Source organism: Corvus moneduloides, unplaced genomic scaffold (assembly GCF_009650955.1).
Source record: "Corvus moneduloides isolate bCorMon1 unplaced genomic scaffold, bCorMon1.pri scaffold_165_arrow_ctg1, whole genome shotgun sequence".
Lineage (NCBI taxonomy): Eukaryota > Metazoa > Chordata > Aves > Passeriformes > Corvidae > Corvus > Corvus moneduloides.
The window spans coordinates 1-23,372 of record NW_022436908.1 but is presented as its reverse complement, the minus strand read 5'-3'; the positions used below and the strand labels follow the sequence as shown (position 1 = coordinate 23,372).

Below are 23,372 nucleotides of genomic sequence, written 5' to 3'. Positions count from 1 at the left end.
GCTGCGCCCGCAGCAGCAGGTTCTTGTTCTTCAGCTCCTCCACCTGCATTTGGGGAGGGGTGCCCAAGGGGTCAGGCACCCCCTGCACCCCAAAATATCCCCCTGCACCCCAAAACATCCCCCAGTGCCCTCCCAGTAACTCCCAGTCACTCCCAGTACCCCAAACCCGCAGCAGCAGGTTCTTGTTCTTCAGCTGCCCCGCCGGGATTTGGGGAGGGGTCCCGGGGGGATTGGGGGGGACTCAGGCACCCCCTGCACCCCCAAAACATCCCCCAGGACCCCAAAACAGCCCCCTGCACCCCAAAACAGCCCCCAGTGCCCTCCCAGTACAGCCCAGTACAGCCCAGTGCTCCCAATAGTCCCCAGTAACCCCAAGGGTTCTTCAGCTCCTACACCCGGATTTGGGGAGGGGTCCCGGGCCGGGGGGGGTTGGGAGGGGGTTCAGACCCTCCTCGCACCCCAAAACAGCCCCCTGCACCCCAAAACATCCCCCAGGACCCCAAAACAGCCCCCAGGACCCCAAAACAGCCCCCAGTGCTCTCCCAGTACAGCCCAGTGCTCTCCCAGTAACTCCCAGTCACTCCCAGTACCCCAAACCCGCAGCAGCAGGTTCTTGTTCTTCAGCTGCCCCGCCGGGATTTGGGGAGGGGTCCCGGGGGGGACTCAGGCACCCCCTCAACCCCAAAACATCCCCCAGGACCCCAAAATATCCCCCTGCACCCCAAAACATCCCCCAGTTCCCTCCCAGTAACTCCCAGTGCTCCCAGTCACTCCCAGTACCCCAAACCCGCAGCAGCAGGTTCTTGTTCTTCAGCTCCTCTGCCGGGATTTGGGGAGGGGTCCCGGGGGGATTGGGGGGGACTCAGGCACCCCCTGCACCCCCAAAACATCCCCCGGGACCCCAAACCAGCCCCCAGTGCCCTCCCAGTACAGCCCAGTACAGCCCAGTGCTCCCAATAGTCCCCAGTAACCCCAGGGGTTCTTCAGCTCCTACACCCGGATTTGGGGAGGGGTCCCGGGCCGGGGGGGGTTGGGAGGGGGTTCAGACCCTCCTCGCACCCCAAAACAGCCCCCTGCACCCCAAAATATCCCCCTGCACCCCAAAACAGCCCCCAGGACCCCAAAACAGCCCCCAGTGCTCTCCCAGTACAGCCCAGTGCTCTCCCAGTAACTCCCAGTCACTCCCAGTACCCCAAACCCGCAGCAGCAGGTTCTTGTTCTTCAGCTCCTCTGCCGGGATTTGGGGAGGGGTCCCGGGGGGATTGGGGGAGACTCAGGCACCCCCTCAACCCCAAAACATCCCCCAGGACCCCAAAACAGCCCCCTGCACCCCAAAACGTCCCCCAGTGCTCTCCCAGTACAGCCCAGTGCTCTCCCAGTAACTCCCAGTCACTCCCAGTACCCCAAACCCGCAGCAGCAGGTTGTTGCTTTTCAGCTGCCCCGCCGGGATTTGGGGAGGGGTCCCGGGGGGATTGGGGGAGACTCAGGCACCCCCTGAACCCCAAAATATCCCCCTGCACCCCAAAACAGCCCCCAGTGCCCTCCCAGTACAGCCCAGTACAGCCCAGTGCTCCCAATAGTCCCCAGTAACCCCAAGGGGTTCTTCAGCTCCTACACCCGGATTTGGGGAGGGGTCCCGGGCCGGGGGCGGTTGGGAGGGGGTTCAGACCCTCCTCGCACCCCAAAACATCCCCCTGCACCCCAAAACATCCCCCTGCACCCCAAAATATCCCCCAGTGCCCTCCCAGTAACTCCCCGTGCTCTCCCAGTAACTCCCAGTCACTCCCAGTACCCCCAACCCGAAGCAGCAGGTTCTTGTTCTTCAGCTGCCTCGCCGGGATTTGGGGAGGGGTCCCGGGGGGATTGGGGGGGACTCAGGCACCCCCTGCACCCCAAAACAGCCCCCTGCACCCCAAAACAGCCCCCAGTGCCCTCCCAGTACAGCCCAGTACAGCCCAGTGCTCCCAATAGTTCCCAGTAACCCCAAGGGGTTCTTCAGCTCCTACACCCGGATTTGGGGAGGGGTCCCGGGCCGGGGGGGGTTGGGAGGGGGTTCAGACCCTCCTCGCACCCCAAAACAGCCCCCTGCACCCCAAAACATCCCCCAGTGCTCTCCCAGTACAGCCCAGTAACTCCCAGTCACTCCCAGTACCCCAAACCCGCAGCAGCAGGTTCTTGTTCTTCAGCTCCTCCACCTGCATTTGGGGAGGGGTCCCGGGGGGGGGTCAGGCACCCCCTCAACCCCAAAACATCCCCCAGGACCCCAAAATATCCCCCTGCACCCCAAAATATCCCCCAGTTCCCTCCCAGTAACTCCCAGTGCTCCCAGTCACTCCCAGTACCCCAAACCCGCAGCAGCAGGTTGTTGCTCTTCAGCTGCCCCGCCGGGATTTGGGGAGGGGTCCCGGGGGGACTGGGGGGGATCAGGCACCCCCTGAACCCCAAAACGTCCCCCAGGACCCCAAAATATCCCCAGGACCCCAAAACGTCCCCCAGTGCCCTCCCAGTACAGCCCAGTGCTCCCAATAGTCCCCAGTAACCCCAAGGGTTCTTCAGCTCCTACACCCGGATTTGGGGAGGGGTCCCGGGCCGGGGGGGGTTGGGAGGGGGTTCAGACCCTCCTCGCACCCCAAAACAGCCCCCTGCACCCCAAAATATCCCCCAGGACCCCAAACCAGCCCCCAGTGCTCTCCCAGTAACTCCCCGTGCTCTCCCAGTAACTCCCAGTCACTCCCAGTACCCCAAACCCGCAGCAGCAGGTTCTTGTTCTTCAGCTGCCCCGCCGGGATTTGGGGAGGGGTCCCGGGGGGCGTCAGGCACCCCCTGAACCCCAAAACGTCCCCCAGGACCCCAAAACAGCCCCCTGCACCCCAAACCAGCCCCCAGTGCCCTCCCAGTACAGCCCAGTACAGCCCAGTGCTCCCAATAGTCCCCAGTAACCCCAAGGGGTTCTTCAGCTCCTACACCCGGATTTGGGGAGGGGTCCCGGGCCGGGGGGGGTTGGGAGGGGGTTCAGACCCTCCTCGCACCCCAAAACAGCCCCCTGCACCCCAAAATATCCCCCTGCACCCCAAAACATCCCCCAGGACCCCAAAACAGCCCCCAGTGCTCTCCCAGTAGAGCCCAGTGCTCTCCCAGTAACTCCCAGTCACTCCCAGTACCCCAAACCCGCAGCAGCAGGTTCTTGTTCTTCTGCTCCCCCGCCGGGATTTGGGGAGGGGTCCCGGGGGGATTGGGGGGGACTCAGGCACCCCCTGAACCCCAAAACATCCCCCGGGACCCCAAAACAGCCCCCTGCACCCCAAAACGTCCCCCAGTGCTCTCCCAGTACAGCCCAGTGCTCTCCCAGTAACTCCCAGTCACTCCCAGTACCCCAAACCCGCAGCAGCAGGTTGTTGCTCTTCAGCTGCCCCGCCGGGATTTGGGGAGGGGTCCCGGGGGGATTGGGGGGGACTCAGGCACCCCCTGCACCCCCAAAACATCCCCCAGGACCCCAAAACAGCCCCCTGCACCCCCAAAACGTCCCCCAGTGCTCTCCCAGTACAGCCCAGTACAGCCCAGTAACTCCCAGTCACTCCCAGTACCCCAAACCCGCAGCAGCAGGTTCTTGTTCTTCTGCTCCCCCGCCGGGATTTGGGGAGGGGTCCCGGGGGGATTGGGGGGGACTCAGGCACCCCCTGCACCCCAAAATATCCCCCTGCACCCCAAAACGTCCCCCAGTGCTCTCCCAGTACAGCCCAGTGCTCTCCCAGTAACTCCCAGTCACTCCCAGTACCCCAAACCCGCAGCAGCAGGTTGTTGCTCTTCAGCTGCCCCGCCGGGATTTGGGGAGGGGTCCCGGGGGGATTGGGGGGGACTCAGGCACCCCCTGCACCCCCAAAACATCCCCCGGGACCCCAAAACAGCCCCCAGTGCCCTCCCAGTACAGCCCAGTACAGCCCAGTGCTCCCAATAGTCCCCAGTAACCCCAAGGGGTTCTTCAGCTCCTACACCCGGATTTGGGGAGGGGTCCCGGGCCGGGGGGGGTTGGGAGGGGGTTCAGACCCTCCTCGCACCCCAAAACAGCCCCCTGCACCCCAAAACATCCCCCAGTGCTCTCCCAGTACAGCCCAGTAACTCCCAGTCACTCCCAGTACCCCAAACCCGCAGCAGCAGGTTGTTGCTCTTCAGCTGCCCCGCCGGGATTTGGGGAGGGGTCCCGGGGGGATTGGGGGAGACTCAGGCACCCCCTGAACCCCAAAACATCCCCCGGGACCCCAAAACAGCCCCCAGTGCCCTAAAACGTCCCCCAGTGCCCTCCCAGTACAGCCCAGTGCTCCCAATAGTCCCCAGTAACCCCAAGGGCTCTTCAGCTCCTACACCCGGATTTGGGGAGGGGTCCCGGGCCGGGGGCGGTTGGGAGGGGGTTCAGACCCTCCTCGCACCCCAAAACAGCCCCCTGCACCCCAAAATATCCCCCAGTGCTCTCCCAGTACAGCCCAGTAAGTCCCAGTCACTCCCAGTACCCCAAACCCGCAGCAGCAGGTTCTTGTTCTTCAGCTCCTCCACCTGCATTTGGGGAGGGGTCCCGGGGGGGGGTCAGGCACCCCCTCAACCCCAAAACATCCCCCAGGACCCCAAAATATCCCCCTGCACCCCAAAATATCCCCCAGTTCCCTCCCAGTAACTCCCAGTGCTCCCAGTAACTCCCAGTACCCCAAACCCGCAGCAGCAGGTTGTTGCTCTTCAGCTGCCCCGCCGGGATTTGGGGAGGGGTCCCGGGGGGACTGGGGGGGACTCAGGCACCCCCTGAACCCCAAAATATCCCCCGGGACCCCAAAACAGCCCCCAGTGCCCCAAAACGTCCCCCAGTGCTCTCCCAGTACAGCCCAGTACAGCCCAGTGCTCCCAACAGTTCCCAGTAACCCCAAGGGGTTCTTCAGCTCCTACACCCGGATTTGGGGAGGGGTCCCGGGCCGGGGGCGGTTGGGAGGGGGTTCAGACCCTCCTCGCACCCCAAAACAGCCCCCTGCACCCCAAAACATCCCCCAGTGCTCTCCCAGTACAGCCCAGTAACTCCCAGTCACTCCCAGTACCCCAAACCCGCAGCAGCAGGTTCTTGTTCTTCAGCTCCTACACCTGCATTTGGGGAGGGGTCCCGAGGGGGTCAGGCACCCCCTCGCACCCCAAAACATCCCCCAGGACCCCAAAATATCCCCCTGCACCCCAAAATATCCCCCAGTTCCCTCCCAGTAACTCCCAGTGCTCCCAGTAACTCCCAGTACCCCAAACCCACAGCAGCAGGTTGTTGCTCTTCAGCTGCCCCGCCGGGATTTGGGGAGGGGTCCCGGGGGGACTGGGGGGACTCAGGCACCCCCTGAACCCCAAAACGTCCCCCAGGACCCCAAAATATCCCCAGGACCCCAAAACGTCCCCCAGTGCCCTCCCAGTACAGCCCAGTGCTCCCAATAGTTCCCAGTAACCCCAGGGGTTCTTCAGCTCCTACACCCGGATTTGGGGAGGGGTCCCGGGCCGGGGGCGGTTGGGAGGGGGTTCAGACCCTCCTCGCACCCCAAAACAGCCCCCTGCACCCCAAAACATCCCCCAGGACCCCAAACCAGCCCCCAGTGCTCTCCCAGTAACTCCCCGTGCTCTCCCAGTAACTCCCAGTCACTCCCAGTACCCCAAACCCGCAGCAGCAGGTTCTTGTTCTTCAGCTGCCCCGCCGGGATTTGGGGAGGGGTCCCGGGGGGGGTCAGGCACCCTCTGAACCCCAAAACGTCCCCCTGCACCCCAAAACAGCCCCCAGTGCCCTCCCAGTGCTCCCAGTAACTCCCAGTACAGCCCCAGAACCTCCGGTGCTTTCCCAGTTCCTTCAGCTCCCCCACCCGGATTTGGGGGGTCCTGGGCGGGTTTGGGGGGGGTCAAACCCTCCCCGCACCCCAAAATCCCCCCCAGTCCCATCCCAGTAACTCCCAGTGCCTCCCAGTGCCCCCCACTGCCATCCCAGTGCCATCCCAGTCCCATCCCAGTAACTCCCAGTGCCTCCCAGTGCCTCCCAGTGCCATCCCAGTGCCATCCCAGTAACTCCCAGTGCCTCCCAGTGCCTCCCAGTGCCATCCCAGTGCCTCCCAGTGCCTCCCAGTGCCTCCCAGTCCCATCCCAGTGCCATCCCAGTGCCCCCCAGTGCCATCCCAGTGCCTCCCAGTGCCTCCCAGTGCCATCCCAGTGCCCCCCACTGCCATCCCAGTCCCATCCCAGTGCCCCCCAGTGCCATCCCAGTGCCATCCCAGTGCCTCCCAGTGCCTCCCAGTGCCCCCCACTGCCATCCCAGTGCCATCCCAGTGCCCCCCAGTGCCATCCCAGTACCTCCCAGTGCCTCCCAGTGCTATCCCAGTGCCATCCCAGTGCCCCCCACTGCCATCCCAGTCCCATCCCAGTGCCTCCCAGTGCCCCCCACTGCCATCCCAGTGCCTCCCAGTCCATCCCAGTTCCCACCTGCTGCTGCAGGACTTCGTTGTCCATCTGGGGCTGCTCCAAGCCCCAGTCCCCTCCCAGTCCATCCCAGTGCCTCCCAGTCCGTCCCAGTCCCTCCCAGTCCCTCTCAATCCAACCCCAGTCCATCCCAGTGGCTCCCAACCCAATCCCAGTCCATCCCAGTACCTCCCAGTCCATCCCAATCCCTCTCAATCCAATTCCAGTCCATCCCAATCCCATCCCAGTCCATCCCAGTGCCTCTCAATCCAATCCCAGTCCATCCCAGTGCCTCCCAATCCAATCCCAGTCCATCCCAGTGCCTCTTAATTCAATCCCAGTGCCTCTCAATCCCATCCCAGTGCCTCTCAATCCAATCCCAGTCCCTCCCAGTGCCCCCCACTGCCATCCCAGTACCTCTCAATCCAATCCCAGCCCCTCCCAGTCCAACCCCAGTGCCCCTCACTGCCATCCCAGTGCCTCCCAGTGCTCCCAGTTGCCCACCTGCTGCCGCAGGACCTCGTTGTGCATCTGCAGCTGGTCCAGGCCCCAGTCCCCTCCCAGTGCCTCCCAATCCAATCCCAGTCCATCCCAGTGCTTCTCAATCCAATCCCAGTGCCTCCCAATCCAATCCCAGTGCCTCCCAGTCCAACCCCAGTGCCTCCCAGTCCATCCCAATCCCTCCCAACCCAATCCCAGTCCATCCCAGTGCCTCCCAATCCAACCCCAGTGCCTCCCAATCCAATCCCAGTGCCTCCCAGTGCCTCCCAGTGCCTCTCAATCCAACCCCAGTGCCTCCCAATCCAACCCCAGTGCCTCCCAGTGCTCCCAGTTGCCCACCTGCTGCCGCAGGACCTCATTGTCCATCTGCAGCTGGTCCAGGCCCCAGTCCCCTCCCAGTCCCCTCCCAGTCCATCCCAGTCCCTCTCAATCCAATCCCAGTCCCTCCCAATCCAATCCAATTCCAGTCCATCCCAGTCCAACCCCAGTGCCTCCCAGTCCATCCCAGTACCTCTCAATCCAATCCCAGTGCCTCCCAGTGCCTCCCAATCCAATGCCAATCCAATCCCAGTGCCTCCCAGTGCCTCCCAGTGCCTCTCAATCCAACCCCAGTGCCTCCCAATCCAACCCCACTCCCTCCCAGTCCAACCCCAGTGCCTCCCAATCCAACCCCAGTGCCTCCCAGTCCAACCCCAGTGCCTCCCAGTGCTCCCAGTCCCTTCCCAATCCAATCCCAGTGCCTCCCAATCCAATCCCAGTCCATCCCAGTGCCTCTCAATCCAATCCCACTCCCTCCAAGTGCCTTCCAATCCAATCCCAGTCCATCCCAGTGCCTCTCAATCCAATCCCAGTGCCTCCCAATCCAATCCCAGTCCATCCCAGTGCCTCCCAGTCCATCCCAGTACCTCTCAATCCAATCCCAGTGCATCCCAATCCAATCCCAGTCCATCCCAGTGCCTCTCAATCCAATCCCAGTGCATCCCAGTGCCTCCCAATCCAATCCCAGTCCCTCCCAGTGCCCCCCACTGCCATCCCAGTGCCTCCCAGTGCTCCCAGTTGCCCACCTGCTGCCGCAGGACCTCGTTGTCCATCTGCAGCTGGTCCAGGCCCCAGTCCCCTCCCAGTCCATCCCAGTGCCTCTCAATCCCATCCCAGTGCCTCTCAATCCAATCCCAGTCCATCCCAGTGCCCTCCCAGTGCCTCTCAATCCAATCCCAGTCCATCCCAGTGCCTCCCAATCCAATCCCAGTGCCTCCCAGCGCCTCTCAATCCAATCCCAGTCCATCCCAGTGCCTCCCAATCCAATCCAATCCCAGTCCATCCCAGTGCCTCTTAATTCAATCCCAGTGCCTCTCAATCCCATCCCAGCGCCTCTCAATCCAATCCCAGTCCATCCCAGTGCCTCCCAATCCAATCCCAGTCCATCCCAGTGCCTCTTAATTCAATCTCAGTGCCTCTCAATCCCATCCCAGTGCCTCCCAATCCAATCCCAGTCCAACCCCAGTGCCTCCCAGTGCTCCCAGTTGCCCACCTGCTGCCGCAGGACCTCGTTGTCCATCTGCAGCTGGTCCAGGCCCTGCAGCTCCTCGCTCAGCCGGAGGTTGCTCTGCCGCAGCTCCTGGATGTAATCGCAGGCCTTGGACAGGATCCCGCCCTTGCTCTGGGAATTCGGGAATTCGGGGTCACCGGGGGGATCCCCAAAACCCCAAATGCGGCCCCAAATCCCCGGGGAAGGGCTGGGACCTGTCCGGATTTGGTGTTTTCCATGGAGCAGTCGGGGATGATCTTGGAGAGCTGCACGATCCAGTTGTTGATCTTGTCCCGGCGCCGGCGCTCCACTGGGAACGGGGTTGGGAATTGGGGTTGGGAATGGGGGGTTCCCAGTTGGGAATGGGGATTGGGAATGGGGGATTGGGAATGGGGGATTCCCCGTTGGGAATGGGGATTGGGGATGGGGGATTGGGAATGGGGATTGGGAATGGGGGATTCCCAGTTGGGAATGGGGATTGGGAATTGGGGTTGGGAATGGGGGATTCCCAGTTGGGAATGGGGATTGGGAATGGGGGATTGGGAATGGGGGATTCCCCGTTGGGAATGGGGATTGGGAATGGGGGATTGGGAATGGGGATTGGGAATGGGGGATTCCCAGTTGGGAATGGGGATTGGGAATGGGGGATTGGGAATGGGGGATTGGGAATTGGGGTTGGGAATGGGAGATTCCCAGTTGGGAATGGGGATTGGGAATGGGGATTGGGAATGGGGGATTGGGGATGGGGGATTGGGAATTGGGGTTGGGAATGGGAGATTCCCAGCTGGGAATGGGGATTGGGAATGGGGGATTGGGAATGGGGGATTCCCCGTTGGGAATGGGGGATTGGGAATGGGGGATTGGGAATGGGGGATTGGGAATGGGGGATTGGGAATTGGGGTTGGGAATGGGAGATTCCCAGTTGGGAATGGGGATTGGGAATGGGGGATTCCCAGTTGGGAATGGGGATTGGGAATTGGGGTTGGGAATGGGGGATTCCCCGTTGGGAATGGGGATTGGGAATGGGGGATTGGGAATGGGGATTGGGAATGGGGGATTCCCAGTTGGGAATGGGGATTGGGAATTGGGGTTGGGAATGGGGATTGGGAATGTGGATTCCCAGTTGGGAATGGAGGATTTGGAATGGGGATTCCCAGTTCGGAATGGGGGACTGGGAACGGGATTGGGAATGGGGGATTCCCAGTTGGGAATGGGGATTGGGAATGGAGGATTCCCAGTTGGGAATGGGGGATTGGGAACGGGGATTGGGAATGGGGGATTGGGAATGTGGATTGGGAATGGGGGATTGGGAACGGGGTTGGGAATGGGGGATTGGGAATGGGGGATTGGGAATGGGGATTGGGAATGGGGGATTGGGAATGGGGGATTCCCAGTTGGGAACGGGGGATTGGGAATGGGGGTTGGGAATGGGGGACTGGGAATGGGGGTTGGGAATGGGACTGGGAATGGGGGACTGGGAATGGGGGACCGGGAATGGGGGACCGGGAATGGGGGATTGGGAATGGGGGATTGGGAATGGGGGACCGGGAATGGGGGATTGGGAATGGGGATTGGGAATGGGGGACTGGGAATGGGGGACTGGGAATGGGGGACTGGGAATGGGGGTTGGGAATGGGGGTTGGGAATGGGGGACTGGGAATGGGGGACTGGGAATGGGGAATTCCCAACTGGGAACGGAGCATTGGGAATGGGGGGATAACCCCAACACGGGGATGACCCCGGGACCAGGATGACTCTTCAGGATTGGGGTGACTCTTGGGAATTGGGGCGATCCCTCGGGATCAGGGGTGACCCCGCAGGAATTGGGGTGACCCCTCAGGTTTGGGGTGACCCCTGGGATTGGGGTGACCCCTGGGATGGTCCCTGGGGTGACCCCTCAGGTTTGGGGTGACCCCTCGGGTTTGGGGTGACCCCTGGGACAGTCCCTGGGGTGACCCCTCAGATTTGGGGTGACCCTGGGGAATTGGGGTGACCCCCGGAATTGGGGTGACCCCTCAGGTTTGGGGTGACCCCTGGGATTGGGGTGACCCCTCGGGTTTGGGGTGACCCCTCAGGTTTGGGGTGACCCCTGGGGCGCTCCCTGGGGTGACCCCGGTACCTTCGTTGTGCTGTGCCCGGCGCTTCTCGTCCCGGGTGGCTCGGGGAGCCTCCGACTTCCTGCGGGAAACGGCGCCGGGAGGGGCTCAGGTGGGCACAGGGGTGCCCAGGTGTGCCCAGGTGTACCCCAGGTGTGCCTGGATGTGCCCCAGGTGTGCCCAGGTGTACCCCAGGTGTGCCCGGGTGTGCCCGGGTGTGCCCCAGGTGTGTCCCAGGTGTGTCTGGTTGTAGCCCGGGTCTGCCCAGGTGTGCCCCAGGTGTGCCCAGGTGTGCCCAGGTGTGCCCCAGGTGTGCCCAGGTGTGCCCAGGTGTGCCCGGGTGTGCCCCGGTGTGCCCCAGGTGTGTCCCAGGTGTGTCTGGTTGTAGCCCGGGTCTGCCCAGGTGTGCCCCAGGTGTGCCCAGGTGTGCCCGGGTGTGCCCCAGGTGTGCCCAGGTGTGCCCAGGTGTGCCCCAGGTGTGCCCAGGTGTACCCCAGGTGTGCCCGGGTGTGCCCCGGTGTGCCCCAGGTGTGTCCCAGGTGTGCCCCAGGTGTGCCCAGGTGTGCCCCGGCTGTGCCCAGGTGTGCCCAGGTGTGCCCAGGTGTGCCCCAGGTGTGCCCAGGTGTGCCCGGGTGTGTCCCAGGTGTGCCCCAGGTGCGTCTGGTTGTAGCCCGGGTCTGCCCAGGTGTGCCCAGGTGTGCCCCGGCTGTGCTCAGGTGTGCCCCGGTGTGTGTCCCAGGTGTGTCTGGTTGTAGCCCGGCTGTGCCCAGGTGTGCCCCAGGTGTCCCCAGGTGTGCCCCAGGTGTGCCCCGGCTGTGCTCAGGTGTGCCCCGGTGTGTCCCAGGTGTGTCTGGTTGTAGCCCGGCTGTGCCCAGGTGTGCCCCAGGTGTGCCCCAGGTGTGCCCCAGGTGTGCCCAGGTGTGCCCCAGGTGTGTCCCAGGTGTGCCCGGGTGTGCCCGGGTGTGTCCCAGGTGTGTCTCAGGTGTGTCTGGTTGTAGCCTGGGTCTGCCCAGGTGTGCCCCGGCTGTGCCCAGGTGTGCCCCGGCTGTGCTCAGGTGTGCCCCGGTGTGTCCCAGGTGTGTCTGGTTGTAGCCCGGCTGTGCCCAGGTGTGCCCCAGGTGTGCCCAGGTGTGCCCGGGTGTGTCCCAGGTGTGTCCCAGGTGTGTCTGGTTGTAGCCCGGCTGTGCCCAGGTGTGCCCCAGGTGTGCCCAGGTGTGCCCAGGTGTGCCCCAGGTGTGCCCCAGGTGTGCCCAGGTGTGCCCGGGTGTGTCCCAGGTGTGCCCCAGGTGCGTCTGGTTGTAGCCCGGGTCTGCCCAGGTGTGCCCAGGTGTGCCCCGGCTGTGCTCAGGTGTGCCCAGCTGTGTGTCCCAGGTGCGTTTGGGTGTGCCCAGGTGTGCCCAAGTGTTCCCAGCTGTGCCCAGGTGTTCCCAGGTCTGGCCCAGGTGTGCCCCAGGTGTGCCCCAGGTGTGCCCCAGGTGTGCCCAGGTGTGCCCGGGTGTGCCCAGGTGTGTCCCAGGTGTGTCTGGTTGTAGCCTGGGTCTGCCCAGGTGTGCCCCAGGTGTGCCCAGGTCTGCCCAGGTGTGCCCAGGTGTGTCTCAGGTGTGTCTGGTTGTAGCCTGGGTCTGCCCAGGTGTGCCCCGGCTGTGCCCAGGTGTGCCCCGGCTGTGCTCAGGTGTGCCCCGGTGTGTCCCAGGTGTGTCTGGTTGTAGCCCGGCTGTGCCCAGGTGTGCCCAGGTGTGCCCCAGGGGTGCCCAGGTGTGCCCCAGGTGTGCCCCAGGTGTGCCCCGGCTGTGCCCAGGTGTGCCCAGGTGTGCCCCGGCTGTGCTCAGGTGTGCCCAGCTGTGTGTCCCAGGTGCGTTTGGGTGTGCCCAGGTGTGCCCAAGTGTTCCCAGCTGTGCCCAGGTGTTCCCAGGTCTGGCCCAGGTGTGTCCCAGGTGTGCCCGGGTGTGCTCCCAGATGTGCCCAGGTGTGTCCCAGGTGTGCCTGGCTGTAACCCAGCTGTGCCCAGGTGTGCCCCAGGTGTGCCCCAGGTGTGCCCCAGGTGTGCCCAGGTACTCACGGCGAGTAGGGGTGGGCACGGGGAGCGATGGAGCGCTGGGCCCCACCCGGGAGCACCTCCTGAGGTGACATCATCACGAAAAACTGCCCTGCGAGCCCGAACGGGACAGGTGAGACCCCAAAGGGGACAGGGGAGACCCCAAATCCCACAGGGGAGACCCCAAATCCACAGGGGAGACCCCAAATGGGACAGGGGAGACCCCAAATCCCACAAGGGAGACCCCAAATTCCACAGGTGAGACCCCAATCCCACAGGTGAGACCCCAAAGGGGACAGGGGAGACCCCAAACGGGACAGGGGAGACCCCAAATCCACAGGGGAGACCCCAAATGGGACAGGGGAGACCCCAAATCCACAGGGGAGACCCCAAATGGGACAGGGGAGACCCCAAATCCACAGGGGAGACCCCAAATGGGACAGGGGAGACCCCAAATCCCACAAGGGAGACCCCAAATTCCACAGGTGAGACCCCAATCCCACAGGTGAGACCCCACATGGGACAGGGGAGACCCCAAATCCCACAGGTGAGACCCCAATCCCACAGGTGAGACCCCAAACGGGACAGGTGAGACCCCAATCCCACAGGTGAGACCCCAAATCCCACAGGTGAGACCCCAATCCCACAGGTGAGACCCCACATGGGACAGGGGAGACCCCAAATCCACAGGGGAGACCCCAAATGGGACAAGGGAGACCCCAAAGGGGACAGGGGAGACCCCAAACGGGACAGGGGAGACCCCAAATCCCACAGGGGAGACCCCAAATTCCACAGGTGAGACCCCAAATGGGACAGGGGAGACCCCAAATCCCACAGGGGAGACCCCAAACGGGACAGGGGAGACCCCAAATCCCACAGGGGAGACCCCAAATCCCAAAGGGGAGACCCCAAACGGGACAGGGGAGACCCCAAATCCCACAGGGGAGACCCCAAACGGGACAGGGGAGACCCCAAATGGGACAGGGGAGACCCCAAATCCCACAGGGGAGACCCCAAATGCACCCAGGTGACCTCAAACCCCACCCAGATGCCCTCAAACCCCACCCAGGTGCCCCCCAACCTCACCCAAGTGAGTCCCAAACCCTTCCAGATGCCCCCAAACCCCTCCAGATGCCCACAAACCAACCCAGGTGCCCCCCAACCCCACCCAGGTGAGTCCCAACCCCACCCAGGTGCCCCCAAACCCCACCCAGGTGAGTCCCAAACCCAACCCAGGTGCCCCCAAACCCCATCCAGATGCCCTCAAACCCCATCCAGGTGCCCCCAAACCCCATCCAGATGCCCCCAAACCCCACCCAGGTGAGTCCCAACCCCACCCAGGTGCCCCCAAACCCCATCCAGGTGCCCCCAAACCCCATCCAGATGCCCCCAAACCCCACCCAGGTGAGTCCCAACCCCACCCAGATGCCCCTAAACCCCGCCCAGGTACCCCCAAACCCCTCCCAGGTGTCCCCAAACCCCACCCAGGTGCCCCCAAACCCCATCCAGGTGCCCTCAAACCCCATCCAGGTGCCCCCAAACCTCACCCAGGTGCCCCCAAACCCCATCCAGGTGCCGCCAAACCCCACCCAGGTGCCCGCCCCCGCCCCCCCATCCCTCACCTGTGGGCGTGGGCTGCCCCAGCAGCGCCTCGGAGCTCTGGGTGGTGACGACGGCGGTGGCTGCGGTGGCTGCGGTGGCGGCGGCGCCGTCGGCCACGCCCGCGGCGGGGAAATAGGTGTAGTGGGTCTCGGTGGCCGCCGCCTCCGTCTCCACCGCGTCCTCGCTCGTGAAGGCGCCCTGGATCACCGCCTGCGCAGGTGGGACAGGTGAGGGACAGGTGAGGGACGGGGGAGGGACGGGGGGGGACAGGGGAGGGAGAGATGGGGGACAGATGGGGGACAGGTGGGGGACAGGTGGGGGACAGGTGAGGGACAGGGGAGGGACGGGGGAGGACAGGGGAGGGAGAGATGGGGGACAGGTGGGGGACAGGTGAGGGACAGGGGAGGGATGGGGGAGGACAGGGGAGGGAGAGATGGGGGACAGGTGGGGGACAGGTGGGGGACAGGTGGGGGACAGGTGGGGGACAGGTGGGGGACAGGTGAGGGACAGGGGAGGGACGGGGGAGGACAGGGGAGGGAGAGATGGGGGACAGGTGGGGGACAGGTGGGGGACAGGTGGGGGACAGGTGGGGGACAGGGGAGGGACAGGGGAGGGACAGGTGGGGGACAGGTGGGGGACAGGTGAGGGACAGGGGAGGGACGGGGGGGGACAGGGGAGGGACAGGGGAGGGACAGGTGGGGACAGGGTAGGGACAGGTGAGGGACAGGTGAGGGACAGGGGAGGGACAGGTGAGGGACAGGTGAGGGACAGGGGAGGGACAGGTGAGGGACAGGTGAGGGACAGGGGAGGGACAGGGGAGGGACAGGGTGAGGGACAGGGGAGGGACAGGGGAGGGACAGGTGGGGACAGGGGGGACAGGTGAGGGACAGGTGAGGGACAGGTGAGGGACAGGGGAGGGACAGGGGATGGGACAGGGTGAGGGACAGGGGATGGGACAGGTGAGGGACAGGTGAGGGACAGGTGAGGGACAGGTGAGGGACAGGTGAGGGACAGGGGAGGGACAGGTGAGGGACAGGGGTGGGACAGGGGAGGGACAGGGGAGGGACAGGTGAGGGACAGGGTGAGGGACAGGTGAGGGACAGGTGAGGGACAGGGGAGGGACAGGGGTGGGACAGGGGAGGGACAGGTGAGGGACAGGTGAGGGACAGGGGAGGGACAGGTGAGGGACAGGGAGGGACAGGGGAGGGACAGGTGAGGGACAGGGGAGGGACAGGTGAGGGACAGGGAGGGACAGGGAGGGACAGGGAGGGACAGGGGAGGGACAGGGGAGGGACAGGTGAGGGACAGGGGAGGGACAGGGGAGGGACAGGGAGGGACAGGGGAGGCACAGGTGAGGGACAGGTGGGCCACAGGTGAAAGACAGGGAAGAGGGACAAGAGAGCCCCAGGTGAGGGACAGGGGAGGGACAGGTGGGAAGGGTGGGGGACAGGTGAGCCACAGGTGAGCCACGGGGTGGGACAGGAGTGCCACAGGTGAAAGACAGGGAAGGGGGACAGGAGTGGCACAGGTGAGGGACAGGGGAGGGGGACATGGGTGGGGCAGGTGAAAGACAGGTGATGGACAGGTAGGGACAGGTAACGAACAGGTGAGGCACAGGTGAGGGCAACCGGTGAGGGGGACACGGGTGGGACAGGTGAGGACAGGTGAAGGACAGGTGAGGAACAGGTGAGATACAGGTGACAGGTGGGACAGGTGAGCAACAGGTGAGGGGAACACAGGTGGGACAGGTGGCACAGGTGAGGGCAACACAGGTGACACGAGTGGGACAGGTGGCACAGGTGAGGGACAGGTGAGGGGGACGCAGGTGGCACAGGTAAGGAACAGGTGGCACAGGTAAGGGGGACACAGGTGGCACAGGTGGGACAAGTGGAACAGGCGAGACATAGGTGAGGCAGGTGGGACAGGTGAGCCCCAGGGGCACAGGTGGCACAGGGGGGACATGGGGGCACAGGTGGCACAGGTGAGCTCAGGGGCACAGGTGGGACAGGTGAGACACGGGGGCACAGGTGGCACAGGTGAGCCCCAGGGGCACAGGTGAGACGGGGGGACATGGGGGCACAGGCGGCACAGGTGAGCTCAGGGGCACAGGTGGGGCACAGGTGAGGCACAGGTGAGCCCCAGGGGCACAGGTGAGACATAGGCACAGGTGGCACAGGTGGCACAAGTGAGCCCCGAGGGCACAGGTGGGGCACAGGGGCACAGGTGAGACACAGGGGCACAGGTGAGACACAGGTGAGCCCCAAGGGCACAGGTGGGGCACAGGTGGGGCACAGATGAGCCCCAGGGGCACAGCTGAGCTCAAGGCTGCAGGTGGCACAGGTGAAATCCAGGGGGGTGTGGCAGGGGCGTGGCACACCTGGGTCACCACCTGGGCTGGGCACAGGTGAGATCCAGGGGGGTGTGGCAGGGGCGTGGCCAGGTGACCCACCTGTGTCACAGATGGCACAGGTGGCACAGGTGGCACACAGGGGACAGTGGGCGTGGCCAGGTGACCCACCTGTGTCACAGATGGCACAGGTGGCACAGGTGGCACAGTGGCCAGGTGACCCACCTGTGTCATGGATGGCACAGGTGGCACAGGTGGCACAGAGGGGACAGTGGGCGTGGCCAGGTGACCCACCTGTGTCATGGATGGCACAGGTGGCACAGGTGGCACAGTGGCCAGGTGACCCACCTGTGTCACAGATGGCACAGGTGGCACAGGTGGCACAGTGGCCAGGTGACCCACCTGTGTCACAGATGGCACAGGTGGCACAGAGGGGACAGTGGGCGTGGCCAGGTGACCCACCTGTGTCATGGATGGCACAGGTGGCACAGGTGGCACAGTGGCCAGGTGACCCACCTGTGTCACAGATGGCACAGGTGGCACAGGTGGCACAGAAGGGACAGTGGGCGTGGCCAGGTGACCCACCTGTGTCATGGATGGCACAGGTGGCACAGGTGGCACAGTGGCCAGGTGACCCACCTGTGTCACGGATGGCACAGGTGGCACAGGTGGCACACAGGGGACAGTGGGCGTGGCCAGGTGACCCACCTGTGTCACAGATGGCACAGGTGGCACAGGTGGCACACAGGGGACAGTGGACGTGGCCAGGTGACCCACCTGTGTCACAGATGGCACAGGTGGCACACAGGGGACAGTGGGCGTGGCCAGGTGACCCACCTGTGTCACGGATGGCACAGGTGGCACACAGGGGACAGTGGGCGTGGCCAGGTGACCCACCTGTGTCACGGATGGCACAGGTGGCACAGGTGGCACAGTGGCCAGGTGACCCACCTGTGTCATGGATGGCACAGGTGGCACAGGTGGCACAGTGGCCAGGTGACCCACCTGTGTCATGGATGGCACAGGTGGCACAGGTGGCACACAGGGGACAGTGGGCGTGGCCAGGTGACCCACCTGTGTCACGGATGGCACAGGTGGCACAGGTGGCACAGAGGGGACAGTGGGCGTGGCCAGGTGACCCACCTGTGTCACAGATGGCACAGGTGGCACAGGTGGCACACAGGGGACAGTGGGCGTGGCCAGGTGACCCACCTGTGTCACAGATGGCACAGGTGGCACAGGTGGCACAGAGGGGACAGTGGGCGTGGCCAGGTGACCCACCTGTGTCACAGATGGCACAGGTGGCACAGTGGCCAGGTGACCCACCTGTGTCATGGATGGCACAGGTGGCACAGGTGGCACACAGGGGACAGTGGGCGTGGCCAGGTGACCCACCTGTGTCACAGATGGCACAGGTGGCACAGGTGGCACAGTGGCCAGGTGACCCACCTGTGTCACAGATGGCACAGGTGGCACAGGTGGCACAGAGGGGACAGTGGGCGTGGCCAGGTGACCCACCTGTGTCACAGATGGCACAGGTGGCACAGGTGGCACACAGGGGACAGTGGGCGTGGCCAGGTGACCCACCTGTGTCACAGATGGCACAGGTGGCACAGGTGGCACACAGGGGACAGTGGGCGTGGCCAGGTGACCCACCTGTGTCACAGATGGCACAGGTGGCACAGGTGGCACACAGGGGACAGTGGGCGTGGCCAGGTGACCCACCTGTGTCACAGATGGCACAGGTGGCACAGTGGCCAGGTGACCCACCTGTGTCATGGATGGCACAGGTGGCACAGGTGGCACAGAGGGGACAGTGGGCGTGGCCAGGTGACCCACCTGTGTCATGGATGGCACAGGTGGCACAGGTGGCACACAGGGGACAGTGGGCGTGGCCAGGTGACCCACCTGTGTCACAGATGGCACAGGTGGCACACAGGGGACAGTGGGCGTGGCCAGGTGACCCACCTGTGTCACAGATGGCACAGGTGGCACAGGTGGCACAGAAGGGACAGTGGGCGTGGCCAGGTGACCCACCTGTGTCACAGATGGCACAGGTGGCACAGGTGGCACACAGGGGACAGTGGGCGTGGCCAGGTGACCCACCTGTGTCACAGATGGCACAGGTGGCACAGGTGGCACAGAAGGGACAGTGGGCGTGGCCAGGTGACCCACCTGTGTCACGGATGGCACAGGTGGCACAGGTGGCACAGTGGCCAGGTGACCCACCTGTGTCATGGACTGCGTGGCCGGGTAGCCGCTGATGGCGCTGGTGCCCTCGGTCTGCGCGTCCAGCTGCCCGTCAGCCACCTGGATCACCCGGTACATCACCTGGCACAGGTGGGCACATCGCACAGCTGGCACACGGGCACCCCCCAGAGCCACCCCACCTGGTACCACACCTGCCACAGGTGGGGTACCTCAGGTATGCCCAGGTATACCTGGGTGTGCCCAGCTGGCCCCCTCAAGGTGTGCCCAGGTGCCCCCAGCTGCCTCCCAGGTGTATCCAGCTGTGCCCTAGGTACCCCCAGGTGTACCCAGGGTGTGCCCAGGTGTCCCCAGGTGTGCCCCAGGTACCCCCAGGTGCATCCAGGTCCCTCCCAGGTGTGCCCAGGTGTATCCCAGGTGTATCCCAGTGTATCCCAGTATAGCCCAGTGTATCCCAAGTGCCCCCAGGCCCCCCCCCGGTGTGCCCAGGAGTAGCCCAGATGTATCCAGGTGTATCCCAGGTGCCCCCAGGTGTGCCCAGATGTGCTCCAGGTGCCCCCCAGGTGTGCCCAGGTGTGCCCAGGTGCCCCCAGGTGTACCCAGGTGTGCCCAGCTGTTCCCAGGTGCCCCCAGGTGTATCCCAGGTGTGCCCAGGTGTCCCCAGGTGTATCCAGGTGCTCCCAGGTGTATCCAGGTGTTCCCAGGTGTGCCCAGGTGCCCCCAGGTGTATCCAGGTGCCCCCCAGGTGTGCCCCGGTGTATCCCAGTGTATCCCAGTGTATCCCAAGGGCCCCCAGGCCCCCCCCGGGTGTGCCCAGGTGTACCCAGATGTATCCAGGTGTAGCCCAAGTGTATCCCAGGTGTGCCCCAGCTGTTCCCAGGTGCCCCCACGTGTGCCCAGGTGTGCCCAGGTGTATCCCAGGTGTGCCCAGGTGTATCCCAGGTGTATCCCAGGTGCCCCCAGGTGTGCCCAGGTGTGCCCAGGTGTATCCCAGGTGTGCCCAGGTGTATCCCAGGTGTATCCCAGGTGTGCCCAGGTGTGCCCAGGTGTACCCAGGTGTGCCCAGGTGTATCCCAGGTGTGCCCAGGTGTACCCAGGTGTTTCCCAGGTGCCCCCCAGGTGTGCCCAGGTGTGCCCCAGCTGTTCCCAGGTGTGCCCAGCTGCCCCCAGGTGTGCCCAGGTGCGGTACCTGCGTGCCGCCGCCCTCGGTCCTGAACACATACTTGACGCCGGGGTCGGGGAAGGTGGCGGCCGATTGGATGCTGGCGATGGCCACGCTCGTGGGGTCCTCCCCGGTGGCCACCGAGCCTGGGGGGGGTGGGGGGGTGGTGACACCCAAAATTGGGGAGGAGGCACCCCAAACTGGGGATGGGCACCCGAAACTGGGGAGGGGGCAACTCAAAATTCAGGGGAATACCTGAAATCGGGGAGGGGGCACCCAAAACTGGGAGGGGGCACCCACAACTGGGAGGGGGCACCCACAACTGGGAGGGGGCACCCAAACTGGGAGGGGGCACCCAAACTGGGAGGGGGCACCCACAACTGGGAGGGGGCACCCAAACTGGGAGGGGGCGCCCAAACTGGGAGGGGGCACCCACAACTGGGGGGAGGGGGCACCCACAACTGGGGGGGGGCACCCAAACTGGGAGGGGGCACCCAAACTGGGAGGGGGCACCCACAACTGGGGGGAGGGGGCACCCACAACTGGGGGGGGGGCACCCAAACTGGGAGGGGGCACCCAAACTGGGAGGGGGCACCCACAACTGGGGGGAGGGCACCCACAACTGGGGAGGGGGCACCCAAACTGGGAGGGGGCGCCCAAACTGGGAGGGGGCACCCACAACTGGGAGGGGGCACCCACAACTGGGGGGAGGGGGCACCCACAACTGGGGGGGGGGGCACCCAAACTGGGAGGGGGCACCCAAACTGGGAGGGGGCACCCACAACTGGGAGGGGGCACCCACAACTGGGGGGAGGGCACCCACAATGGGGAGGGGGCACCCAAACTGGGAGGGGGCGCCCAAACTGGGAGGGGGCACCCACAACTGGGGGGAGGGGGCACCCACAACTGGGGGGAGGGCACCCACAATGGGGAGGGGGCACCCAAACTGGGAGGGGGCACCCAAACTGGGAGGGGGCACCCACAACTGGGGGGAGGGGGCACCCACAACTGGGGGGAGGGGGCACCCAAACTGGGAGGGGGCGCCCAAACTGGGAGGGGGCGCCCACAACTGGGGGGAGGGCACCCAAACTGGGGGGAGGGCACCCAAAATTGGGGGGGAGGGGGAGAGGGCACTGCCCCCCCCTCAGACCCACCCTCAGACCCCCCCAGCCCCCTCCCAGCCCCCCCCATAAGCCCTCTTGACCCCCCCCCACATCCCCCATAACCCCACAAAGCCCCCCCCAAAACCCCCCCACAGATCCCCCCAACCCCCCATAGCCCCACAAAGCCCCCCCAAAACTCCCTCATGGACCCCCCTAACCCCCCAAAACCTCTCCAAAATCACCCTGTACCCCCCCATAAGCTCCCAAAACCACCCCAAAATCACCCAAAAACCCCCCAAAACCCCCCAATATCACCCCATACCCCCCCCAACCCCCCCCAAAACCCCCCCATAACCCCCCAAAACCACCTCGTACCCCCCAAAACCCCCCCAAAATTCCCCCATATCCTCCATAACCCCCCAACCCCCCCCAAAATCACTCCATATCCCCCAAAATCCCCCCAAAATCACCCCTTAACCCCCATAACTCCCCCAAAACCCCCCAAAATCCCCCATACCCCCCATAACTCCCCAAAACCCCCCCAAAATTACCCCATATCCCCCATAACCCCCCAAAACCCCTCCAAAATTACCCCATACCCCCAATAACCCCCCAAAACCCCCCAGTATCACCCTGTACCACCCCATCACCCCCAAAACCCCCCCAAACTCCCCCCAAACCCCCCAAAATTACCCCATACCCCCCAATACCCCCCAAAACCCCCCCAAAATTCCCCCATACCCCCCATAACCTCCCCAAACGCCCCCCAAAATCACCCCATATCCCCCAGAATTCCCTCAAAATCACCCCATAACCCCCCATAACCCCCCAAAAACCCCCCATAACCCCCCATAACCCCCCCAAAATTACCCCATATCCCCCCAAAACCCCCCCAAAATTACCCCATATCCCCCATAACCCCTCAAAACCCTCCCAATATCACCCCATACCCCCCCAAACCCCCCCAGAACACCCCCAAAATTACCCCATACCCCCCCAAAACCACCCCGTACCCCCCAGACCCCCCCCCAAAACACCCCCAAAATTACCCCATACCTCCCCAAAACCACCCCGTACCCCCCAGACCCCCCCCAAAACACCCCCAAAACCACCCCGTACCCCCCAGACCCCCCCCAAAACCACCCCGTACCCCCCAGACCCCCATAATCCCACCACAGCTCCCTCCAAAATAACCCCATAACCCCCCCAAAGACCCCCCCCAAACCCCATTTGGGGGGTCCCCCCCTCACCCTCCTGGATCTGCACCGTCCCCTCCTCCGTCTCAGCTGCTTTTTGCTGCCTGGGGATGGGGAGGGGGTTAGGGGGGGGTCCCTGAGCCCCCCAAACCCCCCAAACCCCAAATCCGGGACCCCCCAAATCACCCCCACCCCCCTGCCCCCCCCATGGGGCAGTTTTGGGGGTCCCAGCATGGGGGGGATGGGTCCCTGTGCTGATTTGAGGGGGGGTCTTGGGACCTAGAGGGGTCCCAGAGCTGTTTTGGGGATCCCAGATTGAATTTTGGGGGTGCTGGAGCAGTTTGGGGGGGGTCCCAGTGCTGCTTTAGGGAGGTCTTGGGGCAGTTTTGGGGGTCCTGGGGCCATTTTGGGGGGGGTCCAAGGGTCGTTTAAGGGGTTCTGGGATGGTTTTGGGGGTCCTGGGGCTGTTTTGGGGGTCCTGGAGCCATTTTGGGGGTCTCAGATCGGATTTGGGGGGTCCCGGATCAGATTTGGGTGTCCCAGGGCAGTTTTGGGGGGACTCAAGGGCCTTTTATGGGGTTCTGGGGCAGTTTTGGGGGTCCCAGCATGGGGGGGATGGGTCCCTGTGCTGATTTGAGGGGGGGTCTTAGGACCCAGAGGGGTCCCAGAGCTGTTTTGGGGGTCCCAGATTGAATTTTGGGGGTCCTGGGGCAGTTTTGGGGGGGGGTTCAAGGGTCGTTTTAGGCGTTCTGGGATGGTTTTGGGGGTCCTGGGGCTGTTTTGGGGATCCCAGATTGAATTTTGGGGGTCCTGGGGCCATTTTGGGGGTCCCAGAGCTGTTCTGGGGGTCCCAGATTGAATTTTGGGGGTCCTGGGGCCATTTGGGGGGGGGTCCAAGGGTCGTTTAAGGGGTTCTGGGATGGTTTTGGGGATCCTGGGGCTGTTTTGGGGGTCCTGGATCAGATTTGGGGTGTCCCAGGGCAGTTTTGGGGGGGGTCCCAGTGCTGCTTTAGGGAGGTCTTGGGGCAGTTTTGGGGGTCCTGGGGCCATTTTAGGGGTCCCAGATCGGATTTGGGGGGTCCCGGATCAGATTTGGGTGTCCCAGGGCAGTTTTGGGGGGACTCAAGGGCCTTTTATGGG

The 23,372-nt window shown here is 64.3% G+C and overlaps 2 protein-coding genes across 2 annotated transcripts; both read right to left on the bottom strand.

Annotated features, from left to right (window-relative positions):
- Positions 1 to 4: 4 nt before the first annotated feature.
- On the bottom strand, positions 5 to 22,347 carry USF1 (upstream transcription factor 1; the record flags this gene model as incomplete). The annotated part of the gene is made up of 9 exons (XM_032097935.1): positions 22,287 to 22,347; positions 19,961 to 20,079; positions 18,793 to 18,894; positions 14,237 to 14,426; positions 12,639 to 12,726; positions 10,603 to 10,661; positions 8,699 to 8,793; positions 8,487 to 8,615; positions 5 to 43 (listed from the first exon to the last, which is right to left on the bottom strand). Coding segments are annotated over exons 3-9 (699 nt in total), but the record flags the coding sequence as incomplete, so codon positions are not given.
- On the bottom strand, positions 15,514 to 17,153 carry LOC116438915 (myosin tail region-interacting protein MTI1-like). The gene is made up of 3 exons (XM_032097936.1): positions 16,966 to 17,153; positions 16,789 to 16,857; positions 15,514 to 16,734 (listed from the first exon to the last, which is right to left on the bottom strand). The coding sequence occupies exons 1-3, from the start codon at positions 17,032 to 17,034 to the stop codon at positions 16,204 to 16,206; spliced, it is 669 nt and encodes a 222-aa protein (XP_031953827.1). The 5' UTR covers positions 17,035 to 17,153; the 3' UTR covers positions 15,514 to 16,203.
- Positions 22,348 to 23,372: the final 1,025 nt, after the last annotated feature.